This window comes from Quercus robur, chromosome 11 (genome assembly GCF_932294415.1).
Source record: "Quercus robur chromosome 11, dhQueRobu3.1, whole genome shotgun sequence".
Lineage (NCBI taxonomy): Eukaryota > Viridiplantae > Streptophyta > Magnoliopsida > Fagales > Fagaceae > Quercus > Quercus robur.
The window spans coordinates 41,751,109-41,771,299 of NC_065544.1; the positions used below are offsets into that span (position 1 = coordinate 41,751,109).

The window sequence follows — 20,191 nt, forward strand, 5'->3', positions numbered from 1 at the left end:
TTTTACTAATTGGTTACTACAACAGTAGTGTTATACTCCTTATATCATCTACTATAATATGGTTATATACTTATTTGTTTGTTTATTTATTAAGTTTGCTTAAGATTTAATATTTTTTATTTGTCTTATGAAAATTATGATATGAAAATATATTTAAAAGATAAATCTTATATTTATTTGGAGACTATTTTAGTTAATTTTTTTTTTTTTTTTTTACTAATTTAATGTATTTATTTATATTTAAAATAATTATTAAATTAATTATGACGTCATCACGGTTCGACCTCGGTTCGACCTCGGTTTGACCTTAAAAACCTTGAACCTCTTTCTTTTACGGTTCAGTGAACGGTCCAGGTTTTAAAACCTTGCTTGAGATGACTTTAAAATAAAGCTTTTATATCCCCTAAAGGATTAGTGAACGAAACCCTAGAAGTCCAAGTTATCACAAGCTAAAAAACATATTTGAGATTTTTGGATTTGCGAAGCTTGATAGATCAAGGGGTGTTGAGAGGCATCGAAATTCTTCATTTATTCTCAATAGAAGCTAGTGTTGAGGTTCACTTTTTTAGTTTTTCTTCACTTGTTTCTTGGTGCAGTCTTCATGTCTTCAAAATACCACTTATCTTGTTTGTAAAATATACTTCATGAATTCTAGAAACCACTTAAAACTACTTAATTACAAATAAAATACGTTTTATCAAATGATATACCAACACATGAAAAATATGACCTTAACAATTGACTATGGGATTCAAGTGATAACACAGTAGTAATAACACTATTGTATTGCCCTATGCCTATGGTTTGAACCCCACTATCTATCTATCTATCTAAAATGAATATAAATTGTGACCTACAATATAACAAGATGGGATCTATTTTGTAATTAATCCACGTCCCCTCCATCTCACACTTCTATATTTTTCCCTCAAGAATCCAAGATAGAGGTGGGCTAGGTGGCGGCAAATCCCTCCAACAGTGTGATAGAATTGATTTTTATTTTGTGGCTAATAAAAGTATTAGCATCTACGAGTCTTAGATGTGTGAGTTGAGTTCTTTTTTTTTTTTTTTTTTTTTTTAACTCAATTGTCACATCTAAGATTCAAATTTCCCATCTTCGAACTATTAAATTATCAATAAATAAATAAAAACACTAGCAAAAAATTATTTTTTTTTAAAAATGCACACCACAGCCTCTTAAAAAAATAAAATAAAATAAAAAACTCAATTGTCACATCTAAGATTCAAAATTTTCATCCTCGAATTATTAAATTATCAATAAATAAATAAAAATACTAACAAAATTTTTTTTTTTTTTTTTTAAATGCACACCACAGCCTCCACTTCATATTTATTATTTACAGCACTACTCTAAGAACTGAAGGATATCTTCCGTTTGTTGGACTTGAAAGTTTAACATTTACTAGTCATTGAATTATGCTTCGCATGATTATTAACATTTCCAGTACATCAACGAAGTGATTAAAGGCAGCTTTGGCCTGTTGTTTCAAGTTTCAACATGTACTTTGAGAACAAGTTTTATATCTTTTACAAAGCTGTGATAATTATTTCATACGATGATTTATCATAATTTTATCAATGTTGTTCGTGCAGCAAATGAGACATTTGAAAAGGTAGCAAGCTTTGGGCTTCAAGCTAATATGAAATTGTACTTGATATTGGAATATAATATGGATAGCGCAACTGGAGCTATTGAATTGTTTCAGTGGTCAGCCATTTCAAATCTCATTACGATCATAGGGGCTTTCCTTTCTGATTCTTACTTGGGCCGGTTTCGGGTGATTGCATATGGGACTATAAGCAGCCTTCTAGTAACAAAATCTATTTTCTCCGTTTCACTTTTTTAGCGTGTGCAATTAAAATTATGTTTGGTAATAGATTTTATTTTTTATTTTCAAAATTTTATTTTTGGGAATATAAAGAAAATAAACAATTTTCTTGTATTTTAGAAATCAAAAATATATTTAGTTAGTTGAAATTAAAAAGTTAATTTTTTGAAAAAAAAATAGAAAATACTAAAACCTGTTGTTACTAGGAATTGAACTCTAAGGCTGACTCATTAAATGAGATAGATTCATTAAATTAAATGCGTATTTTCATTGATTTTTGAAAAGTAGAAACTGAAATCAGTCTTTTATATGTTTTTAGTTTCCTTCACAAAATGAGTTTTGACAACAGATTTTGCTTTATATCTATTTTGGATTACCAAACAAGTTTTTTAGTATTAAAAATAAAAAATTATTTTTAGAAACAGAAAATATGGAAAAAAACAGTTGTGGTTGCTTTGGCAGTAATCTACAGGGAATGAGCGTGTTATGGTTGACAGCAATTTTGCCACAAGCAAGGCCTCCACCTTGCAAGCATAATAAGGGAGGAGAAAAGTGTGTTTCCCCGAGTTCAGCACAGCTTGCACTTTTCTTCTCTGCGTTTGTTCTCATGTCAGTAGGAGCCGGTGGCATTAGGCCATGTTCCTTGGCCGTTGGTGCTGACAAATTTAACCAGCTGGTACAGGTTGACGACCTTAAGTTAAAAAAAGATCAGTGAAGATCTTACAAACCTTCTTCAATTGGTATTATGATTCAGTGGGAATCTCAGTGATGCTTGCAGCGACAGTAATGGTTTGTATTCAAAATGCAAAAGGTTGGGTTGTGGGTTTTGGAATTCCTGTTGTGCTCATGTTGTTCTCTTCCACTATGTTTTTCTTGGGTTCTCCTCTTTATATCAAGATGAAGGCAAAGAGTAGCTTGCTTACTGGATTTGCCCAAGTGATTGTGGCAACTTGGAGAAACAGACACCTATCCTTGCCAGAGCCACCATTGGAATCTGATGGATGGTACCATCACAAGGCTTCAAAGCTGACCGCACCAACGGACAATATGAGGTATGGTGGCCACCATTCTATTAGAAAAATAATGCCCTTTATTTCAAGTGAAATAGAGAGTCCATTTCATGGTTCATGTTAGATATTACATATCTATAGATATGCATGATGCCACATCATTTAAACACACTATTAAACATTAATTATTAGATCCACACAAAATAAATAAATAAATAAATAAATCGTAAAATGGCTTGTATCCATTTCAAGTTTGAAATTGTGGGGGTAAAAGACCAGAAGGTCCATGTCAACGTCTACATAGGGTCAAGGGTCTAGTCCAAGGAAAAACCCCTCCTCGGTCATGGGAAGAACCCTCCTCGGCATGGATGTAGCCGAGAACAAAGGGAGTAACCTGCTACTGGTAGTGACGCTCCAAATCATTCCACAGAACAAGAAAAGTACTAAAGCAGAAAAGGACAATGAAGAAAATGGAAATGTTTGAGGTAAAGGCTGTCATTATTACATTCAGTGGCTTGTGCCTGACATAATGATGCTTTTCTGCTTTTACAACCACTCCCAACAACTGGAGGAAAGAGCTGATGGGACAAGTACCTACCCTAGGGACCCCATTCAGGAGGAAGAAAACTACTATAAAAAAGGGGTGGAAGGAGACAGAAAAGGGGGCCCCGAAAACCCTTATCACACCAGAAGCTCCAGAAAAAGCTCCTTGGACTGTGCCTAGGACCAATCTTCCTTGGTAAGATCGGTTCATCTTAGCTTGATCGTGAAGAATACCGTGTTAACCGTTGTCTATACACTAAAACCCAGCTCTTTGACTCACTCTCTACAAATTCATTGTACCGGGCTCATTGGTCTAAGGTCTCATGCATCTTGGGCCTGGGCTGAAAAGCGTGACCCTACAGAAATAATGAGGATTTTGTGTCAAGCTACATTTGATTAATTATACTCATATCTAAAACAAGGCATATTTGTTTAAAAGCCCATTTGTAAAGCGGCAACAATTTTTCAAAGAATAGCATATTAAAGCGTTTCTCTTTCTTTTTTCTTTTTTCTTTTTTCTTTTTTCTTTTTTCATTTTCAAAATTGAACTATTAGGACAAAAAAAATTTGCAACTTGTTAAAGTGATAAATTGTAATTGGAAAAACATTACTTTTATATTAGTATTTCATTGTTATTGAGACTATTTTTATTATGCATCAACTCAACAGATTAAAAAATATATAAAAATTTGTGTCCCTAAATTTTTCATTTTCAAAAATATAAAAAAATATAAAGGACCAAACCAACACTTATAACTGACCATAACCATTTTCAAAGGTTCCCAACATTCTCAATCCCCCCTCTCCCCACCCCACCCCCTCCCCCCCCCCCCCCCCCCCCCTTTTTCTCCAACTTCTCCCCCCCTCCCAAAAAAAAAAAGGTCAAAAAATTGTTTGACTTTTCTTAGGTTTCTAAACAAGGCTTGCATCATTGGAAACCCTTTGAAGGATTTGGACTCAGATGGCTTGGCTATGGACCCCTGGAGTCTATGCACAATTACACAAGTAGAAGAGCTTAAAGCTCTTATCAAAGTCCTCCCCATTTGGTCCACTGGCATACCAGTAGCTGTGACACTTAACGAACATTCATTTGGCGTGCTCCAAGCAAAAATCATGGACAGACGCTTTTTTCTTTCCAAGTTCAAAATCCCACCAGCCTCCTTCAGCGTCTTTGGAATCCTGAGTATGACAGCAACCGTGGTCTTCTATGTTCAAGTTCTAGTTCCCTTCCTATCAAAGTTCACCAAAAGGAAACGGGGGCTTAGCCTTAGAGAACGCATGGGGATTGGTATAGCAATCTCATGTCTAGCCACTGCAGTTTCAGCCATTGTAAAAAGGAACAGTGGCAACTCCAAGAATTTTTCTCAGAGTATTCCTTGGGTCGTGGTTTTCTTATCAAATATTTTTCTACAATTCTAGCAAAAGAATAAATAATAAACTATAAGTTCATTTGAAATATTAATAAAATTATTAATTATTGTTGTTTAGTTGTTTCATTAATTTGTTTGTCTTTTATAAACTATAATTTGTTATATTGTTGTTTCATTAATTATAAAATTATTAATTGTTGTTTAGCATAACATAATTTAATTTGTTTGTCTTTTATAATATATTTGTTAATTAAATTATTATTTATTAGTTGCTTCCCCCAATTAATTATTGATTAATTAAATTATTGTTTATTAGTTGCACTAGCACATACCCCATGTGTATTTATTTCCCCCAATTCAAATATCTCACCCCCGGCCCTATGCCTCCATCCACCCCCCACCATGGTTTTAAAAACCGGTATGATAAAAGAACCAAAAAAAAGACTGGTTACCGGTTTTCTGGTCAGACCAAAGTCTGACCGGTGGTCAAACCAGTGACATCTTAAATAATTTAATTAAAAAATAAATAATTATAAAAAATAATAAAATTAAATAAATAAGAATATAGATACTGATATTTACTAAAAAAAAGATATAAAATTTTAGAAGTATTTTCATGTTAAATTTAACTCAAATTAAAAGAAAAATAAATTATCATTTTTTTAGAGGAAGAAAAAGAAGTTAACCTAAACAAACTACCCAAAAAAAAAAAAGTTATGGTTTTAAAGTTTTATAATCATATATAATTTTCAGTATTTTTAACAAAACCATTATTTAATTTAAAAATATTTATCTATGTTAATATAATTTCACATCTAAATATTTCTTCTAAAAAAAATAGTATTTATTATAAAAATATATTATGCTTGTCTTGAATATTGCAATAACCTTACCGGTGTACGAAGTGCAAATAATTCAGATTTTTTGCCTTTGATTGACCCCTCAAACCCACATAAGCCATATCACAAACGTATTTCTCATCAAAAAAAAGAAAAGAAAAAAAGAGTAAAGTGGTCTGCCTCACCACCTAAGCATCAACGTGGCCAAAGAATATCCATCCACATTTATACCAAACTTTTTAAAAGGATTGTCCTCTCCTCTCCTTATCTAAAATGTCTAAACAAATTGCTTAAATCTCTCTCTCACTCTGAAGAAGAAGCAGCGGCAGAGCTGCAGTTTCCTCTCTTTCTATGTTTCCTCCAAAGCCTAGTTCAGCTCCTCGCCCAAATTAAGATATATTTCTTATTTCATAATCATTTTCTCACATATTCTCACATATTCTCTGTTACAATTTTTTTTTTTTTTTTTCAGATTCTCTGTTACCATTTTTTTTTTTTTTTTTTTTTTTTTTATAGATTTAAGTTCAAAGTTTGTTTGGCATAAAAAAAGTTTGAGGGTTTTCCTAATTTTTTTGAGGGTGTTCCTCATTTTTTTTAAGGATAGATAAATAAAAAATTTTAAATTATTACATATAATTATTTTTTTTCTTCAGAGGTCAGGGTGTTCCTGGGAACACCTTGAACCAAACGTAGCGTCGCCACTGAAATGGGTTGTGTAGTTTTTGTTGTTGGAGCTTTTCTGATCTATGACTCTTTCTTCTTTTCTGATCTATGATTCTTTCTTCTCTCTCTCTCTCTCTCGCAGTACAGGGAAAAAAGGAAGAAGGAAAAAAGAAAAAAAATTTAAGCCGTGGGTTAACGCCGTTTGTTTGGGATGTCAAATTGGACCGATGTCAAAATTTTAAATAGAAAACCTAAATTACTGTACATAAGGTACTATACCTAAGTTTTATCTTTATTATATATACAAGTTTCCATCCTTTAAATTTCATCTCAACAATATCCTCATCAACTTTGATGGTATATATTGCTCAAAATTAAGAAATAAAACTCTTTAAGAATAAATAATTTAGAATTCATGGCGTTAAATTGGAACTCTAATTTAGAATTTTAATTTAATTTTCTCTCAATTTCGCATATTATTATATATACAAGCTTCCATCCTTTAAATTTCAGCTCAACAGTATCCTCATCAACTTTGATGGTATACATTGCTCAAAATTAACACATTATTTTTAACTGAATAAGTATTTCATTAACCATAAAAAGGAGAGAGAGAGAGAGAGAAGGAAAAACACCCCCATCTCTAACCAGGGAAAACAAAAATTTCAACATGAATAGAGGAGAGAAATCATTCCCTCTTCACTACACAAAACAGCCATCCTACCAAATTTTGGGCAACAAAATTAAGCTCTCTAGTCTCTACTGGCATGAGATACAAAAGCTAGGGGAATGTAACAGTCTTCTAGCTTCACCAATGATAGGTTCAATTGACTGATTTGGGGAGAAGATGGAAAGTGGGGGAGGGGGCGTTACAGTATTGAAGGGGAAATGACATTAAGAGCATCTCTTGGAAGATGCACAGGAATGAAACCTACCCTTAAGCTTAAGGACCAAAACTGAAAGTTTTTAAATTTAAAGACCAATTGAAACCTACCCTATATTTCAAACAGAATAAAAACAGTTGAGCCAAACTAATTAAAAAGATTTTACCATGTTCTAAAAAAAAAGTTCCTAGTATACATAGAGAGTGTTCTCTTAAAAAAAAAAAAAAAACTCATACATAGAGAATGAAAGCTGCAGAAATAAACGCACCTAGAAGGATCGAGATGCTTCAAGGATTGGCTGTTCAACAAGTTCCCTAAATCATCCTTCCCTGCCATTATTGGCTTGTTTGGAAGTTTAGGGAAGGAGGAGAGTAGAGGGGAGTAGAGGGGAGGAGAGTAGAGTAGAATAGTTTCCCTCCACCTTATTTGGATGTTTTTAAAATTAGTAAGGGGGAAGGGGGTAATTAGTCCTTCTCCTTATTTAGATGTTTTAAAAATTAGAAAGGAGAAGAGAAGAAATGATTAAAATAGACAAATTTACCCCTATTTAAAAATGAACTTACAACTAATAAAATTCATCACTAATAAAAATATAAAACTACTATTAATTATTATAAAATAATTTTTATTAACTAAAAAAATTATAATAAAAATAAAAATTTTTTAATTTATGAAAAATTTTCAAGAAGCTTCAGGCAAGTCAAGCAACCACCTTTACCCAAAAAAAATAAAAAAATAAAAAAATAAAAAAATAAAAGAAAGAAAGAAGAAGAAGAAGAGAAGAAGTCAAGCAAGCACAACCCGAACCGGTCAAACGAAAGTCCCAACGTCACGTCCGCCACGGTATCGACGCCGCGGTCTTGTGCCCTCGATCAACAGCCGGTTTCTGTGCAGAGTTCCGATGCCGACAGACGGTGCGTTTTAGTCGTCGAATCGATGCAAGGGATTGAAGAACCGTCCAAAGATTTGGAGACTTTGAAGCATGTTCTCGAAGCTCTGCAACTCAAAGGCCTTTTGCATTCGAAGAATGCTAAAATCAAATGGGCCACCAGAACTTCGTTTACGATCGGAACGGCGAGTCTCCGATCGTCGTAATGAAGCCAGCAAGGTCTCCGGCGAGCCGCATTAGTCGCGGTAGAAACGAATCACCACCTTCGAGCTTCAGATCGAGGCCTGGTCCTCGCTGGAATACAAATGAGATGTCGCCGGCGGTGAGTCTGAGGCGCGACCGGCCAGTTTCTGTGCAGAGTTCCGGCGCTGACTATTGGTGCGAATGTACAACTACAACAGGTGTGAACTGGAAGTACTATTTATTACAATTTATTTTTTCATTAATCTTAAATTTTCTTAAGAAACAAACAAAAATTATTTGTTGTAATTTTATTAATTTAGAAAGGATAAATTAGGAAATTTATTTGAGTCTTTTGGGTTAATATTGCAAAATTTGAACTTAATTTGCGATATAGGAATTGTTGAAAGTTATTTGGGGTTTTGAGGAGAGAGACTGAATTTCAGTATCACCATTGCCGAAATTTAGCCAAAAGTATGAGAGAGAAGAAGAAAAAGGTGGAGAGAGAAAATGTTGAATTTTGGCAACGTGGATATCGAAATTCCTCTGTCCAATTCTACTGCCTAAGTCTTGTGTCCTGTGTGCCCGAGTGTGGAGTGCTAAAAAAAAAAAAAAGCAATTACGGCAATGCCATTGCCGAAATAGGGGAAAAAAAATATTTTTTTGATAATTTTGGCAATGGCATTGCCGAAAATAGGAAAAAAAATGGAATTGTGGCAATGTCATTGCCGAAAATAGGAGGAAAAAAAAATGTTGTTGCCGAAATCTAGGAAGAAATTTAAAAAAAAGTGTTACGTTCACAATATTTTTATAATACTTTCACAACAAATCACAGGTGATTAGTTATTATTAGTTCAAATTTGATTTTAACACTGAGATTACTTTTTTAATCTAATAATAACAACCTGCCACTTAAAATTTGTTGTAAAAATATTGTAAAAATTGTGTGTACCTATCATTTCTTTAAAAAAAAAAAATTAGAATTGTGGCAATGGGATTGCCGAAATAGGTGTAGAAAATTTTCACCTACTTCGGCAATGCCATTGCCGAAAAAAAAAAAAAAAGAAAAAAAGAAAAAAAGAATTGTGGCAATAGGATTGCCGAAATTGGTGGATTTTCTTTTTTACCAATTTCGACAATCCCATTGCCACAATTCTTCTCTTTTCTTTATTCTTTTTTCTCACATTTTCGGCAATGGCATTGCCGAAATAGGTGAAAATTTTCTACACCTATTTCGGCAATCCCATTGCCACAATTCTATTATTTATTTATTTATTTTTTAAGAAATGATAGATACACACAATTTTTACAATATTTTTACAACAAATTTTAAGTGGCAGGTTGTTATTATTAGATTAAAAAAGTAATCTCAGTGTTAAAATCAAATTTGAACTAATAATAACTAATCACCTGTGATTTGTTGTGAAAGTATTATAAAAATATTGTGAACGTAACACTTTTTTTTAAATTTCTTCCTAGATTTCGGCAACAATTTTTTTTTTCCTCCCATTTTTGGCAATGACATTGCCACAATTCCATTCAATTTTTTTCCCCATTTTCGGCAATGCCATTGCCACAATTACCAAAAAAAAATTTTTTTTTTTTCCTATTTTGGCAATGGCATTGCCACAATTGCTTTTTTTTTTTTTTTTAGCACTCCACACTTTGGCACACAGGACACAGGACTCGGGCAGTAGAATTGGGCAAAGGAATTTCGGTATCCACGTTGCCGAAATTCAACATTTTCTCTCTCCATCTTTTTCTTCTTCTCTCTCATACTTTTGGCTGAATTTTGGCAATAGTGATACCGAAATTCAATCTCTCTCCTCAAAACTCCAAATAACTTTCAACAGTTCCTATAACGCAAATTAAGTTCAGATTTTGCAATATTAATCCAAAAGACTCAAATTTATTTAATTAATAATTTATTTATTCTACTCTCCCTTCAAATCTCTCCAATTTGGGGGAATTAAAAATGAGGGGTTAGAGGTAGTTGAAACCCCTCCAAATCCCTCTCCCTCCTCTTTTAAAAAACTTTCAAACAAGGTAATTGGATTACTCTCCCTCCCTTTACTCTACTCCCCCTCCTTTTTTTAACTTCCAAACAGGCCATATAGAGATTATATTGAACTTGAATAGTCAATGACATTCTTTTTGTTGTCGTTGGCAAGGGATTGCATCAATGCCCCACAGAACATCTAGCTCCTATAAACTTTACATTGCATTTAATGTAATAAAGAAGAATCAAAAGATAAAAAAATTGAAAGAAATAACACCCTCTTCGGTTGGACCCTATTACTCCTGCCTTTTGGAATAGCGTGCCTAACAGGGCCAACTGGACTACTGTATCCAATGCATGTTTCATTTTATAGCAAGGTTTGCCAGGCACCCTGCTATGAGGATGATCCTTCTGCTTTTGCTCTCGTGTAACCCAGCTGTTTAGCTTTTGTACCAACATCTTCTCAGCCTCCGCCTAAAATGCCAAAGGAGATGGAAGAATTAGATAAATATACACATCACAAGGAGATCCAGATCAAACAGCCAAATGAAGTATTAAATTAACTAATAAAAAACATATGGTAAACTACATTTTTATAACTCAAATTTTGGGGAGATTTTCTATTTGGTCCAACTTTTGATTTTGCCCAAGTTATGAGTTCAGGGACAAAATAGAAACTTACCCGAGTTTGAGGTGAAAAAATATAGCTTGCCCAAAAACATACTGACACTAAATCCAGAGTAACAACACTGATAAACACGTGAACTTGTGTGTGTGACCATGCAAGTTTATGTCAGAGAGAGAGAAGAGACCTCAAGCATGGGACTATTCTTAGGAATGTTGCAAGCCAAAATTATATTGAGACCAGTCTTCAGCACTGCGAGAAATATGGCACGTCAGAACAAGCACAAGATATTTGTATATAATCACAAAAACATCAAACATGATTCAGAACTTACCTAATCGTCGAGCAATGCCAGATCCTGTATTATCAGAAGCTCCTCCAAGTATGGAAGTAACACTAATCATATCCTTCTGCTTACATCACCAAACAGCAGAACACAATGTCAATTTTTGAATTGTGAAAATAACAATATTAAGCATTATGTAATTGCAATTCTCAACATTCCAGCTTCTCTTCTCAGGGTACAAGGACTAAGAACATACAGGTCGTGTAGGTGCAGCTGCATAAATGCGTCCCAATTTGGCAGAGTCACAACCGATCCATACATATATCTACAATCACAATAGGTTCAACATAAATAACAAATTATAATTAAACATTCACGGCAGCACTTTTCAGAATAAGATTGCCATTCTATAAGATATTATGATGAGTATAGATTGAGTAATACTTGGATTGTTTATTAGAATTCAAAAGGCATGTGTTCAATGATTAAGCAAGCATTAATCCTTCATTTACTTCTATCTATTATCATCACCCAACAGCTTGTAAGTTATAACATGCTAGTTACCAATAATGTCCATATGCTGCACATTTTAGTATTACATATATACGATGCAAAGGTGAAATTATTTAGTGCACCTGCTTCCTCTCACACAAAGGTGTCTTTTAAATGTAGGTCTAAGTATTTTATATCAAATGATACCATGTCATTTGTATCAAAATCCAATATATCAAAGAAGTATGTAAAAATAACAACTCACTAACACGTCTTTCATTTGTTAGTGGGATAGTTATTTTTTGCAGGCATGTCTTTCACTTATTAGATTTTGATAACGTGTTAACGGTATCATTTGATACTAAATACCTTCTCGTGTACATGACACCTACATAGTGTGTGCAGAATAATTTCTTGCAAGCAAAATGTGGGTAAGAGTCTCAATTAAGGGTAATTCTACAATACCCCCTCTTTTTTTTGGGAGGTACGGTACCCACTAGTAAGCAACCTGCCATATTAGGTTACCAAACATCACATGTGACTATACTTTTGTCATATTCAGTGGTTCCTTTTTTTTTTCCCTCACATTTGATAGTACCATCCTCATATTATGCAGTACCAACATCATATGTGACTGTATTTTGTCACATTTAGTGGTTCACTTATTTTTTTCCTCACATTTGATGGTACCATCCTCACATTGTGCAGTATCAACATCACATGTGACTGTATTTTTATCACATTTGGTAATTTCCTTATTTTTTTTCTTATATTTTATGGTACTATCCTTACATTGCGCAGTACCAACATCACATATAACTGTACTTTTGTCATATTCGGTGGTTCTCTTATTTTTTTTCCTCACATCTTGTGGTACCAATCTCACAAAGCACAGTATTAACATCACATATGACTGTACTTTTGTCACATTCGATGGTTCTTTTATTTTTTTCTCACATTTTATGGTACTATCCTTACACTGCGCAGTACCAACATCACATGTGACTGTACTTTTGTCACATTCGGTGATTCCCTTATTTTCTTGTTCCTCACATTTTATGGTACCAATCTCACAAAGCGTAGTACTAACATCACATATGACTGTACTTTTATCGCATTTGGTGGCTCCCTTATTTTTTTCTCACATTTATGGTACCAGCCTCACATTGTGCAGTACCAACATCACATGTGATTGTACTTTTATCACATTCGGTAGTTCCCTTATTTTTTTTCCTCACATTTTATGGTACTAGTCTCACATTGCGCAGTAGCAACATCACATGTGACTGTACTTTTGTCACATTCGGTTGTTCCCTTATTTTTTTTCTCATATTTGATGGTACCATACTCACATGGCACAGTACCAACATCACATATGACTAAACTTTTGTCACATTTTGTGGTTCTCTTATTTTTTTTCTCACATTTAATGGTATCATCCGCACATTGCACAATACCAATACCACATATGACTGTACTTTTGTTACATCTGGTAATTCCTTTTTTTTTTTTCTCACATTTGATGGTATCATCCTCCCATTGTGCAGTACCAACATCACATATAACTGTACTGTTGTCACATTCGGTGATTTTTTTTTTCTCACATTTTATGATAACATCCTCACATTATGCAGTACCAACATCATATGTAATTGTATTTTTGTCACTTATTTCTCACATTTGATGGTATCATTCTCATATTATGGAGTACCAACATCACATGTGATTGCACTTTGGACTCACCAGATGACTTAACTTCTTCTACTTCGTATGGATGCTGAATTATAAATGCAACTTTGGTTCTGTATATACGAGTATAAAGCCTACTTGCATTTGTGCTCAAGTTTTTAGAGATAAATTGAGAGAGAAGAGTTAAACATGATGGGCGGGTCAAGATTTTAGTCTGATATGTTATGAAATGGATGAATTGCTGACATTTTAGTAATAGCCTTGTTTTATGTTGGGATTGAGACACGATGAGTTGAAAATATTAACTATGGTAACATAGGGCAATCTACTTAGACAAGCTAACATGTGCTCCCTTCTATTTGTTTGTTTATTGTATTGATAGACATGTTGTAATTTTTTATGCTCCATATTGTTTTTGGGTGAATGCAAAAATGTAATTGATATTTAAGTATAATTCAATGGCTTGAACTCATACAACTTGAAATCTATTATTAACTCCTTCGTGTTGGTAAAGTGCAAGGCGGTAAAGTGCAAGGCACAATTAAGTGAAAACGCATGTTGGAGCCTAGACACAGTACAAGTGTGCACCAGATTGATGTGAAGCACACGTTTAAAAAAAAAAAATAGTTTGATAGATTTGAAAATAATTATTAATGGAAAATACAACAATTAAGAGATCAAATAATCATGTAAATGGATATAAAATAATTTTATTAATTCATATGAAAGTTATAGAAGCCCATCATTTTGCAATTTTACCACAAATAATGCAAGTTAAGTCATTTTTATTTTTTGGATTAGCTAAATGAGTACTTTTGGAAATATCCTTTCTTAAATCTTAGGCAACTATAATGAGCAATGACTAATTACATATCTTAGTTATATATTTAATCACTTAATAATTATAAATCTATAAGAATTAGCTAATATAAGATGAATGGTGGACTGGAGTGATTGTGGTCCCAAATTGGTCTTATATAGTAGCACACCTTAACGTTGAATTTTATATACCAAATTAATGATTTATATCAATAGTGTTAAGATACTATGGCTACAATTAAGTTTTGGTTTATTTTTTTGAAAAATAAAGAATTACAAAAAAAAAAGCATGCCTAAAGTGTGTTTCTTTAAATACACCTAGCTTCTTTTCTTTTTTTTCTTTTTTTTTGGAGAATCGAATACACCTAGCTTTAGAGGCTACAAGTGCTAGAGCTATGGCGCTTTGCGCTTTTACCAACATTGTGATTCCCTGGAGTTGGTTGGTTTACTGAGTTCGGCCCATAGCATGGTTAATACCTCATACTCCGCAATGTATGATGGCGGTCGCATATCATTTGTTCCCTTGAAATTGTGTTACTCAAGATAGTAAAATTGTATTAGTCAATCCATGGTGAAACTTTGTATAATCACATTATTAGGCGAATATAATCACATTATTAAATTTAATCCATTTTGTATATAACACTAGAGGAATTATTATACTTAGAGGCTAGCTTTAGAGGCTACAAGTGCTAGAGCTACAAGTGCTAGAGTTGTGGCGCTTTGTGCTTTTACCAACATTGTGATTCCCTGGAGTTGGTTGGTTTACTGAGTTCGGTCCATAGCATGGTTAATACCTCGTACTCCGCAATGTATGATGGCGGTCGCATTTCATTTGTTCCCTTGAAATTGTGTTACTCAAGATAGTAAAATTGTATTAGTCAATCCATGGTGAAACTTTGTATAATCACATTATTAGGCGAATATAATCACATTATTAAATTTAATCCATTTTGTATATAACACTAGAGGAATTATTATACTTAATATTTATACCGCAATATAAGCATATATATAAAGCCTCAATTGTAAAGCTTGAATATTATATGCAAGAGTTATGTCCTAAAGAAACAATGAAGCTTCTCCATGTCAAAGCTACCGTTGTCTAAAGATTCTTACGTACCAATCATAATGAAGTCTGGACTTATGTTTGTGTCCAGGAAGCTCTTTTCATGAACAATCTTTGTTTGTGTTTGTATTCTAGCTGTAAATTGTTACATGCCAAAGTTGGAACCAAAAAAAAAAAGAATTATCAAGCTCCACTCTAGAGAGGGAAAAATCAATCTCATAATTGCCAATAGCTGATAATGTATTACAAAGAAAATGGAATAATCAGTAAGCGCCATGAAAAAACTACATCAGATCTCAAAACCTTATCTTTAAACTCCTAATCAACTAGAATAACATGTTAGCGCCATAAAAGTCAAATGAAGATATAAAGAAACACACAAAAAAAACCTTATTAAATTAAATATTAACAAATAGCAAGAAAATTCACAACTGATGAAGGCTTCTATCAAGTCTTTTACCTATCATCTTCTCATCTGAATAGACTTTCTTCATACTGATTTCTATGCATATGTTTAAGACAATACTCCTCACTTCTAGAAGTCACTGATACCCAGTGATCATTCAATGACCCTTTCGGAAGTGTTAGTAGATGATCATTCCCGCAATCTGGTGCATTTCTCAATCTGACGAATCACCTTCAAGACTGCATAAACATGCATATAAAATAGCTTAATATCACTTCAAAGTTTCTAATAGATAATTTCACAAATATCTCCTTTGCATTTCCAAAATCAAAACTAAAATAAAATATATTTAAAAATTTAATATGTATAGATCAATGTTAAGAGTATACACAATCCAAGATTAAACCAAAATCAGGAAATTCAGAGATTCACAACAAGTGCACAAGATTCTACAGAATAATGTTACTTTGCTTTTATATAACAATGTTTGAAAACTCAACAATACAAATTTAAATAAAAAGAATGTGCAAAGCTAATTATCAACATGTCCACTTGCAAGTTAGCAAAATTAATAGTATTGTTACATGAATGGCTCAATGACATAATCAAGCAATTAATAGTATTGTTACAGAAATTGCAAAGCCGCACCAACTAATGCTTACTAAAATAAAAAACTAAGTGGAGTTCATCATCTCTTTATTAATTACAAAGATAATTGATACTAGCCCATAAATCTATAATTTTCCATCTTCATTGGGGTTGGAGACTTTGGCATAAAATATACATGATATCATTGTTAAAACTCTCTTATCAAAATTTAAAACTATAAATCAAATTCTTCATAACTACCTAAAACGATTGAGAAACAAAGGGTGACACCCATAAATTTTAAGGAAATGAACATGTAATTGAATCTAAGCTCTTTTTCCAGGCTTAACTTGTGCCAAATTTCTTACAAACTGACAATTTTATGCACGCTGCTCTTATTACTGGTAATAAAATGACAAAACGAAAAATGTTGTAATAGAATTATAAACCTGAAATTGATAGAATACTAAAAAAAGCTTCCCTTTGGTGGAGAACACAATCAAAGAAACCTCAATTACGAAGGCAAAGTGTTGCATGAGTGGGCATTTGTCACATTTCGAAGTTGGTGACTTCCAAGCATGCACATTTTCACATCCAAATAACTCAAGGAACTACGAGATTAACATAATTATAAATTATCCAAAACTTTCAAATGGGAACTTGCATATTTATAATTGTTATTTGTTTATAATACTCTAAACAATAACAATAAAGACACACCAGATTGCCATAAAACATAGTACATCACCAATGGGCAAACTTGGAGAGTTTTCAATCCCCGACTAATGCAGTGGAACTGGAAGGCATGGTTGCAAACGCCCGCAGAAAAATAAACCATGTTTGTAAATAGAACAATTTCATTATTGAAAAAACCAAGGAACATATTAACAAATCAATTTTCACATTAAGAAAATCAATTGGTTATCATCAGGAATATGATGACAAAGAAGATCCTTCAAAAAAGAAAACCCAAGTTATTAAACTTTGAATTAAAACTTCAACAAGTAATGCACAATTTACTGCCAAACTACTTGCCAAAAGTTGGGAAAACTTAGACACAAAGCTTGAGAATATATATATCTATGGGAAGGCAGGTCATAATTGGGATCCTAAAGTTGACAGAACTAAAATGTTGCAAACTTTTTTTTTTTTTTTTTTTTTTGAGAAGCCAACCTGGAAGTCCAGGAGGGAAATTTATTGAAAAATAATAGCAATAATGTGATGAAGTGAAGATTGTTCAAATTTTTAGGTCCAAGAATGGTTTGGAAATTAAATTCAATGAAATGGAATTTGATGACTTCAATTAAATCTGTCAGCACAAGGGCATACATTCTTTGTTAAAATATGCATTCCTACAAGATGGAAAGTGAGTTCCTACTCCTTTGGGATGATTCTTTGAAATTGGCAAAATATACCTAATCTACTTCCCACATTACACAATTTCTTCAATAAAAAATAAAATAGCCTACAATGTCACATTTTACAACCACCAATGACAAATAACCCTGTTCATCAAAATCAGGCACCAAGACATTTTATTCCTCAATTTGCATTCCATGGGAACAAACATAACTAATCTCCTCTAATTTAACCATATATATACACATAGAACTACGGCAAGCATGAACAAATCATAAGAAATTATAAATTATAACATTGAGAGGAAATAAATAAAAATCAATAAATAGAGAAAGAAAAAGAACCAACCTTTTATTTCCTCCAAACCAGACAACATTGGAAATCTATTGGCCTCCAGCATCCTAGAAACTTCCAAACCAGAATCTTAAGCTCTGATAAAATGGTCTTCAACATCCTTCAATGCCTCCAACAATTCCCTCCCATCAGCGGATGTACCAATAACTCTAAAACTTAGCTGGGACGAATCATGGAGGATATCATCAATAATGTGACCATATGAAGATTGTTCTGCAAAACCCTGTCATCATGCATGATTATTCATATATAATGTTAATTTTACTCACTTAATTTGAGAAGATTTTGGGGGACAACCCGTTTTGGCTGATTTTGGGGAACTATGTACTCATCAGTGTTAGATGAAGACCATAAATTTGATGATAAGCAAAATCTCACAGTAATTGACTTTAAATCATGTTTTAGATTTTCCTTTTCTCTCTTGTATATTTTTATCAAATCTAATTTTGCAGTGTTCATACATATAGTCTTAATATCAAGATTCAAATAACAATGAAAAACCTATTGTTCTCATGTTCTACAAATGAGAATGGATAGTTGTGCCTAATGATTGTCAATGCAACCTTGTCTTTACATTCCCACCAGGCCATGTCACGAATCAAACCGTGCATCTTAACGAACTCTTCTGATTCACCACTCTCTAGTAAACATGCACGCTTCAAACTTCTGATTATATATTCTCCATCACGGTAATATCCATCTAGAAACCTTTCTGCTCTCCAATATTCAATGAGTTCTTCTTTCCTGATGTTATATCCATCAGGGAATAGACAACAATACAAGAAACAAGACTTAAGGGTAGCATTCTGCAGTTTTTCGAAACTAAACTTCAAAGGAAGCAGAACAGAATCCATGCCTGGAAACTCTGAAGGAGTGTTCCTCAATGCGGCTATTTCAGACTCCCAGTCTTCTGGATCCTCCCTACTAGCCATTGCACGCCCAACACTGACCAGAGCTAGCGGCAAGCCTTTGCATTCTGCAGCCATATCTTCTGCAAGCTTCGGTATACGTGGATCAGAATTTAAAGTGTTTTCACCTACCTTCATACGAAACAAACGTAAGGCTTCTTCTTGTGTTAAACACTCTACCTTGATATTTTGCTAAGCTCCCATGAGGCCACAAACTTCCTTTAATCGGGTTGTAAATATTACTTTGGACTCATTCAGATCATCTTGAAGAGGAATTCCTACAAGGTTGAGATCAAGCCGTTCCCATATATCATCTAACAATAACAAAAACTTTCTCTCTTCTAGCCTGCGGCATATTAGATATATGTGGTAAAAACTAAAAATATATGAGAAATTTTTTTTAGAATTAGTTTTAAGCTACCCACAATCAAAACCCAGGAGCAAGCACGATCAAAACCCAGGAGCATGCACGAATCAAAGCCTATTGTAGGATCTGCCACAGCTAAACAGAGAAGCAACTGCGTCTTTCTTCCTTGGCTTGGATCTGCCACAGTTGTCTCAAGCGAGTGGGAGTTAGAGTGAGTTTTGATCCGTTTTGAGATGTGTTTTTTACTTATTTGGTGTTAGAGTAACGGAAAACATTGAGGTGGGTTACGGAGCACTCACGGTCAGAATCACAGGTGAGCAAAGTGTCAAAATTTAAACCACGGGTGGGCACATAGAATTAGAGGCAAACCACAGGTGGGTAAAGTGTATTTATCCCTAAAAAAAAAATATCCTTAATATATGTTTATTTATAATCAAATTAAGCTTGAGTCTTGATTCTCAAAAAAAAAAAAAACTTCATATAAATAAGCTTATGAATATTAGGGTTCATACAAAAAAAGAAGAAGCTCATATTAGATTTGATATAAGCTTTGGCAATTAAACTCACTAGTGTGTAGAACGAAAAACAATTACAATTATACAATTCAAATTAAAAATAGTCAATTGTAGTAGTGTTATTGATATTAGCTTGGGTTATTAAACTTACCAGCTAAATTCCCGTACGATGTGCGATGCAATTTATTATTAGTTTTCTCCAATATTTCAATAATTTTGCCAAAAATCTTGTAAATTAATTTGTTGACACCTCAATTTCTAATAGAAACATTCATTATTCATATCCCCATCAATCAATGTATAAAATTTAAAATAAAATTAAAAATTAAAAATTCCTTGTAAAAAATTGTCATCTTTAGTTATTTTATAGACAAAACAGAAATCACATTATATATGTGTTCACAAATTGAAAATAGTATGATGTAGTGGTTAATATAGATAAGATACGTTTCATGCCTACTAAGAAAATGCATACATCCTTCAATTA

General features: G+C 33.1%; 1 protein-coding gene, 1 long non-coding RNA gene and 1 pseudogene across 4 annotated transcripts; 1 reads left to right on the plus strand and 2 right to left on the minus strand.

Moving 5' to 3' along the window:
* Positions 1 to 1,577: 1,577 nt before the first annotated feature.
* On the plus strand, positions 1,578 to 8,667 carry LOC126705040 (protein NRT1/ PTR FAMILY 1.2-like). The gene is made up of 5 exons (XM_050404000.1): positions 1,578 to 1,832; positions 2,323 to 2,526; positions 2,568 to 2,902; positions 4,312 to 4,789; positions 8,626 to 8,667. Exons 1-5 carry the CDS (start codon positions 1,578 to 1,580, stop codon positions 8,665 to 8,667), a joined length of 1,314 nt encoding a protein of 437 aa, XP_050259957.1.
* A 1,842-nt stretch (positions 8,668 to 10,509) lies between these two features.
* LOC126705041 (uncharacterized) lies at positions 10,510 to 11,726 on the minus strand (annotated as a pseudogene).
* Positions 11,727 to 15,191: 3,465 nt separating this feature from the next.
* On the minus strand, positions 15,192 to 18,227 carry LOC126706082 (uncharacterized). Of its 3 annotated transcripts, none has more exons than XR_007648506.1 (3): positions 17,909 to 18,177; positions 15,668 to 15,852; positions 15,192 to 15,342 (listed from the first exon to the last, which is right to left on the minus strand). It is a non-coding gene; the product is annotated as an uncharacterized LOC126706082 (long non-coding RNA). The 3 variants fall into 3 exon arrangements; XR_007648507.1 differs by lacking the exon at positions 15,192 to 15,342 and adding an exon at positions 18,184 to 18,227 and having other exon boundaries at positions 15,388 to 15,852; positions 17,909 to 18,074; XR_007648505.1 differs by lacking the exon at positions 15,192 to 15,342 and having other exon boundaries at positions 15,388 to 15,852.
* Positions 18,228 to 20,191: the final 1,964 nt, after the last annotated feature.

What these genes read in the sequence shown, in the direction of transcription:
- LOC126705040 (XM_050404000.1), top strand. Translation starts at nt 1,578, where the DNA reads ATGATTTATCATAATTTTATCAATGTTGTTCGTGCAGCAAATGAGACA. An exon ending in CTGACAAATTTAACCAGCTG is followed by an intron (nt 2,527 to 2,567) that starts GTACAGGTTGAC and finishes AGATCAGTGAAG; the next exon opens with ATCTTACAAACCTTCTTCAA. An exon ending in GCACCAACGGACAATATGAG is followed by an intron (nt 2,903 to 4,311) that starts GTATGGTGGCCA and finishes GACTTTTCTTAG; the next exon opens with GTTTCTAAACAAGGCTTGCA.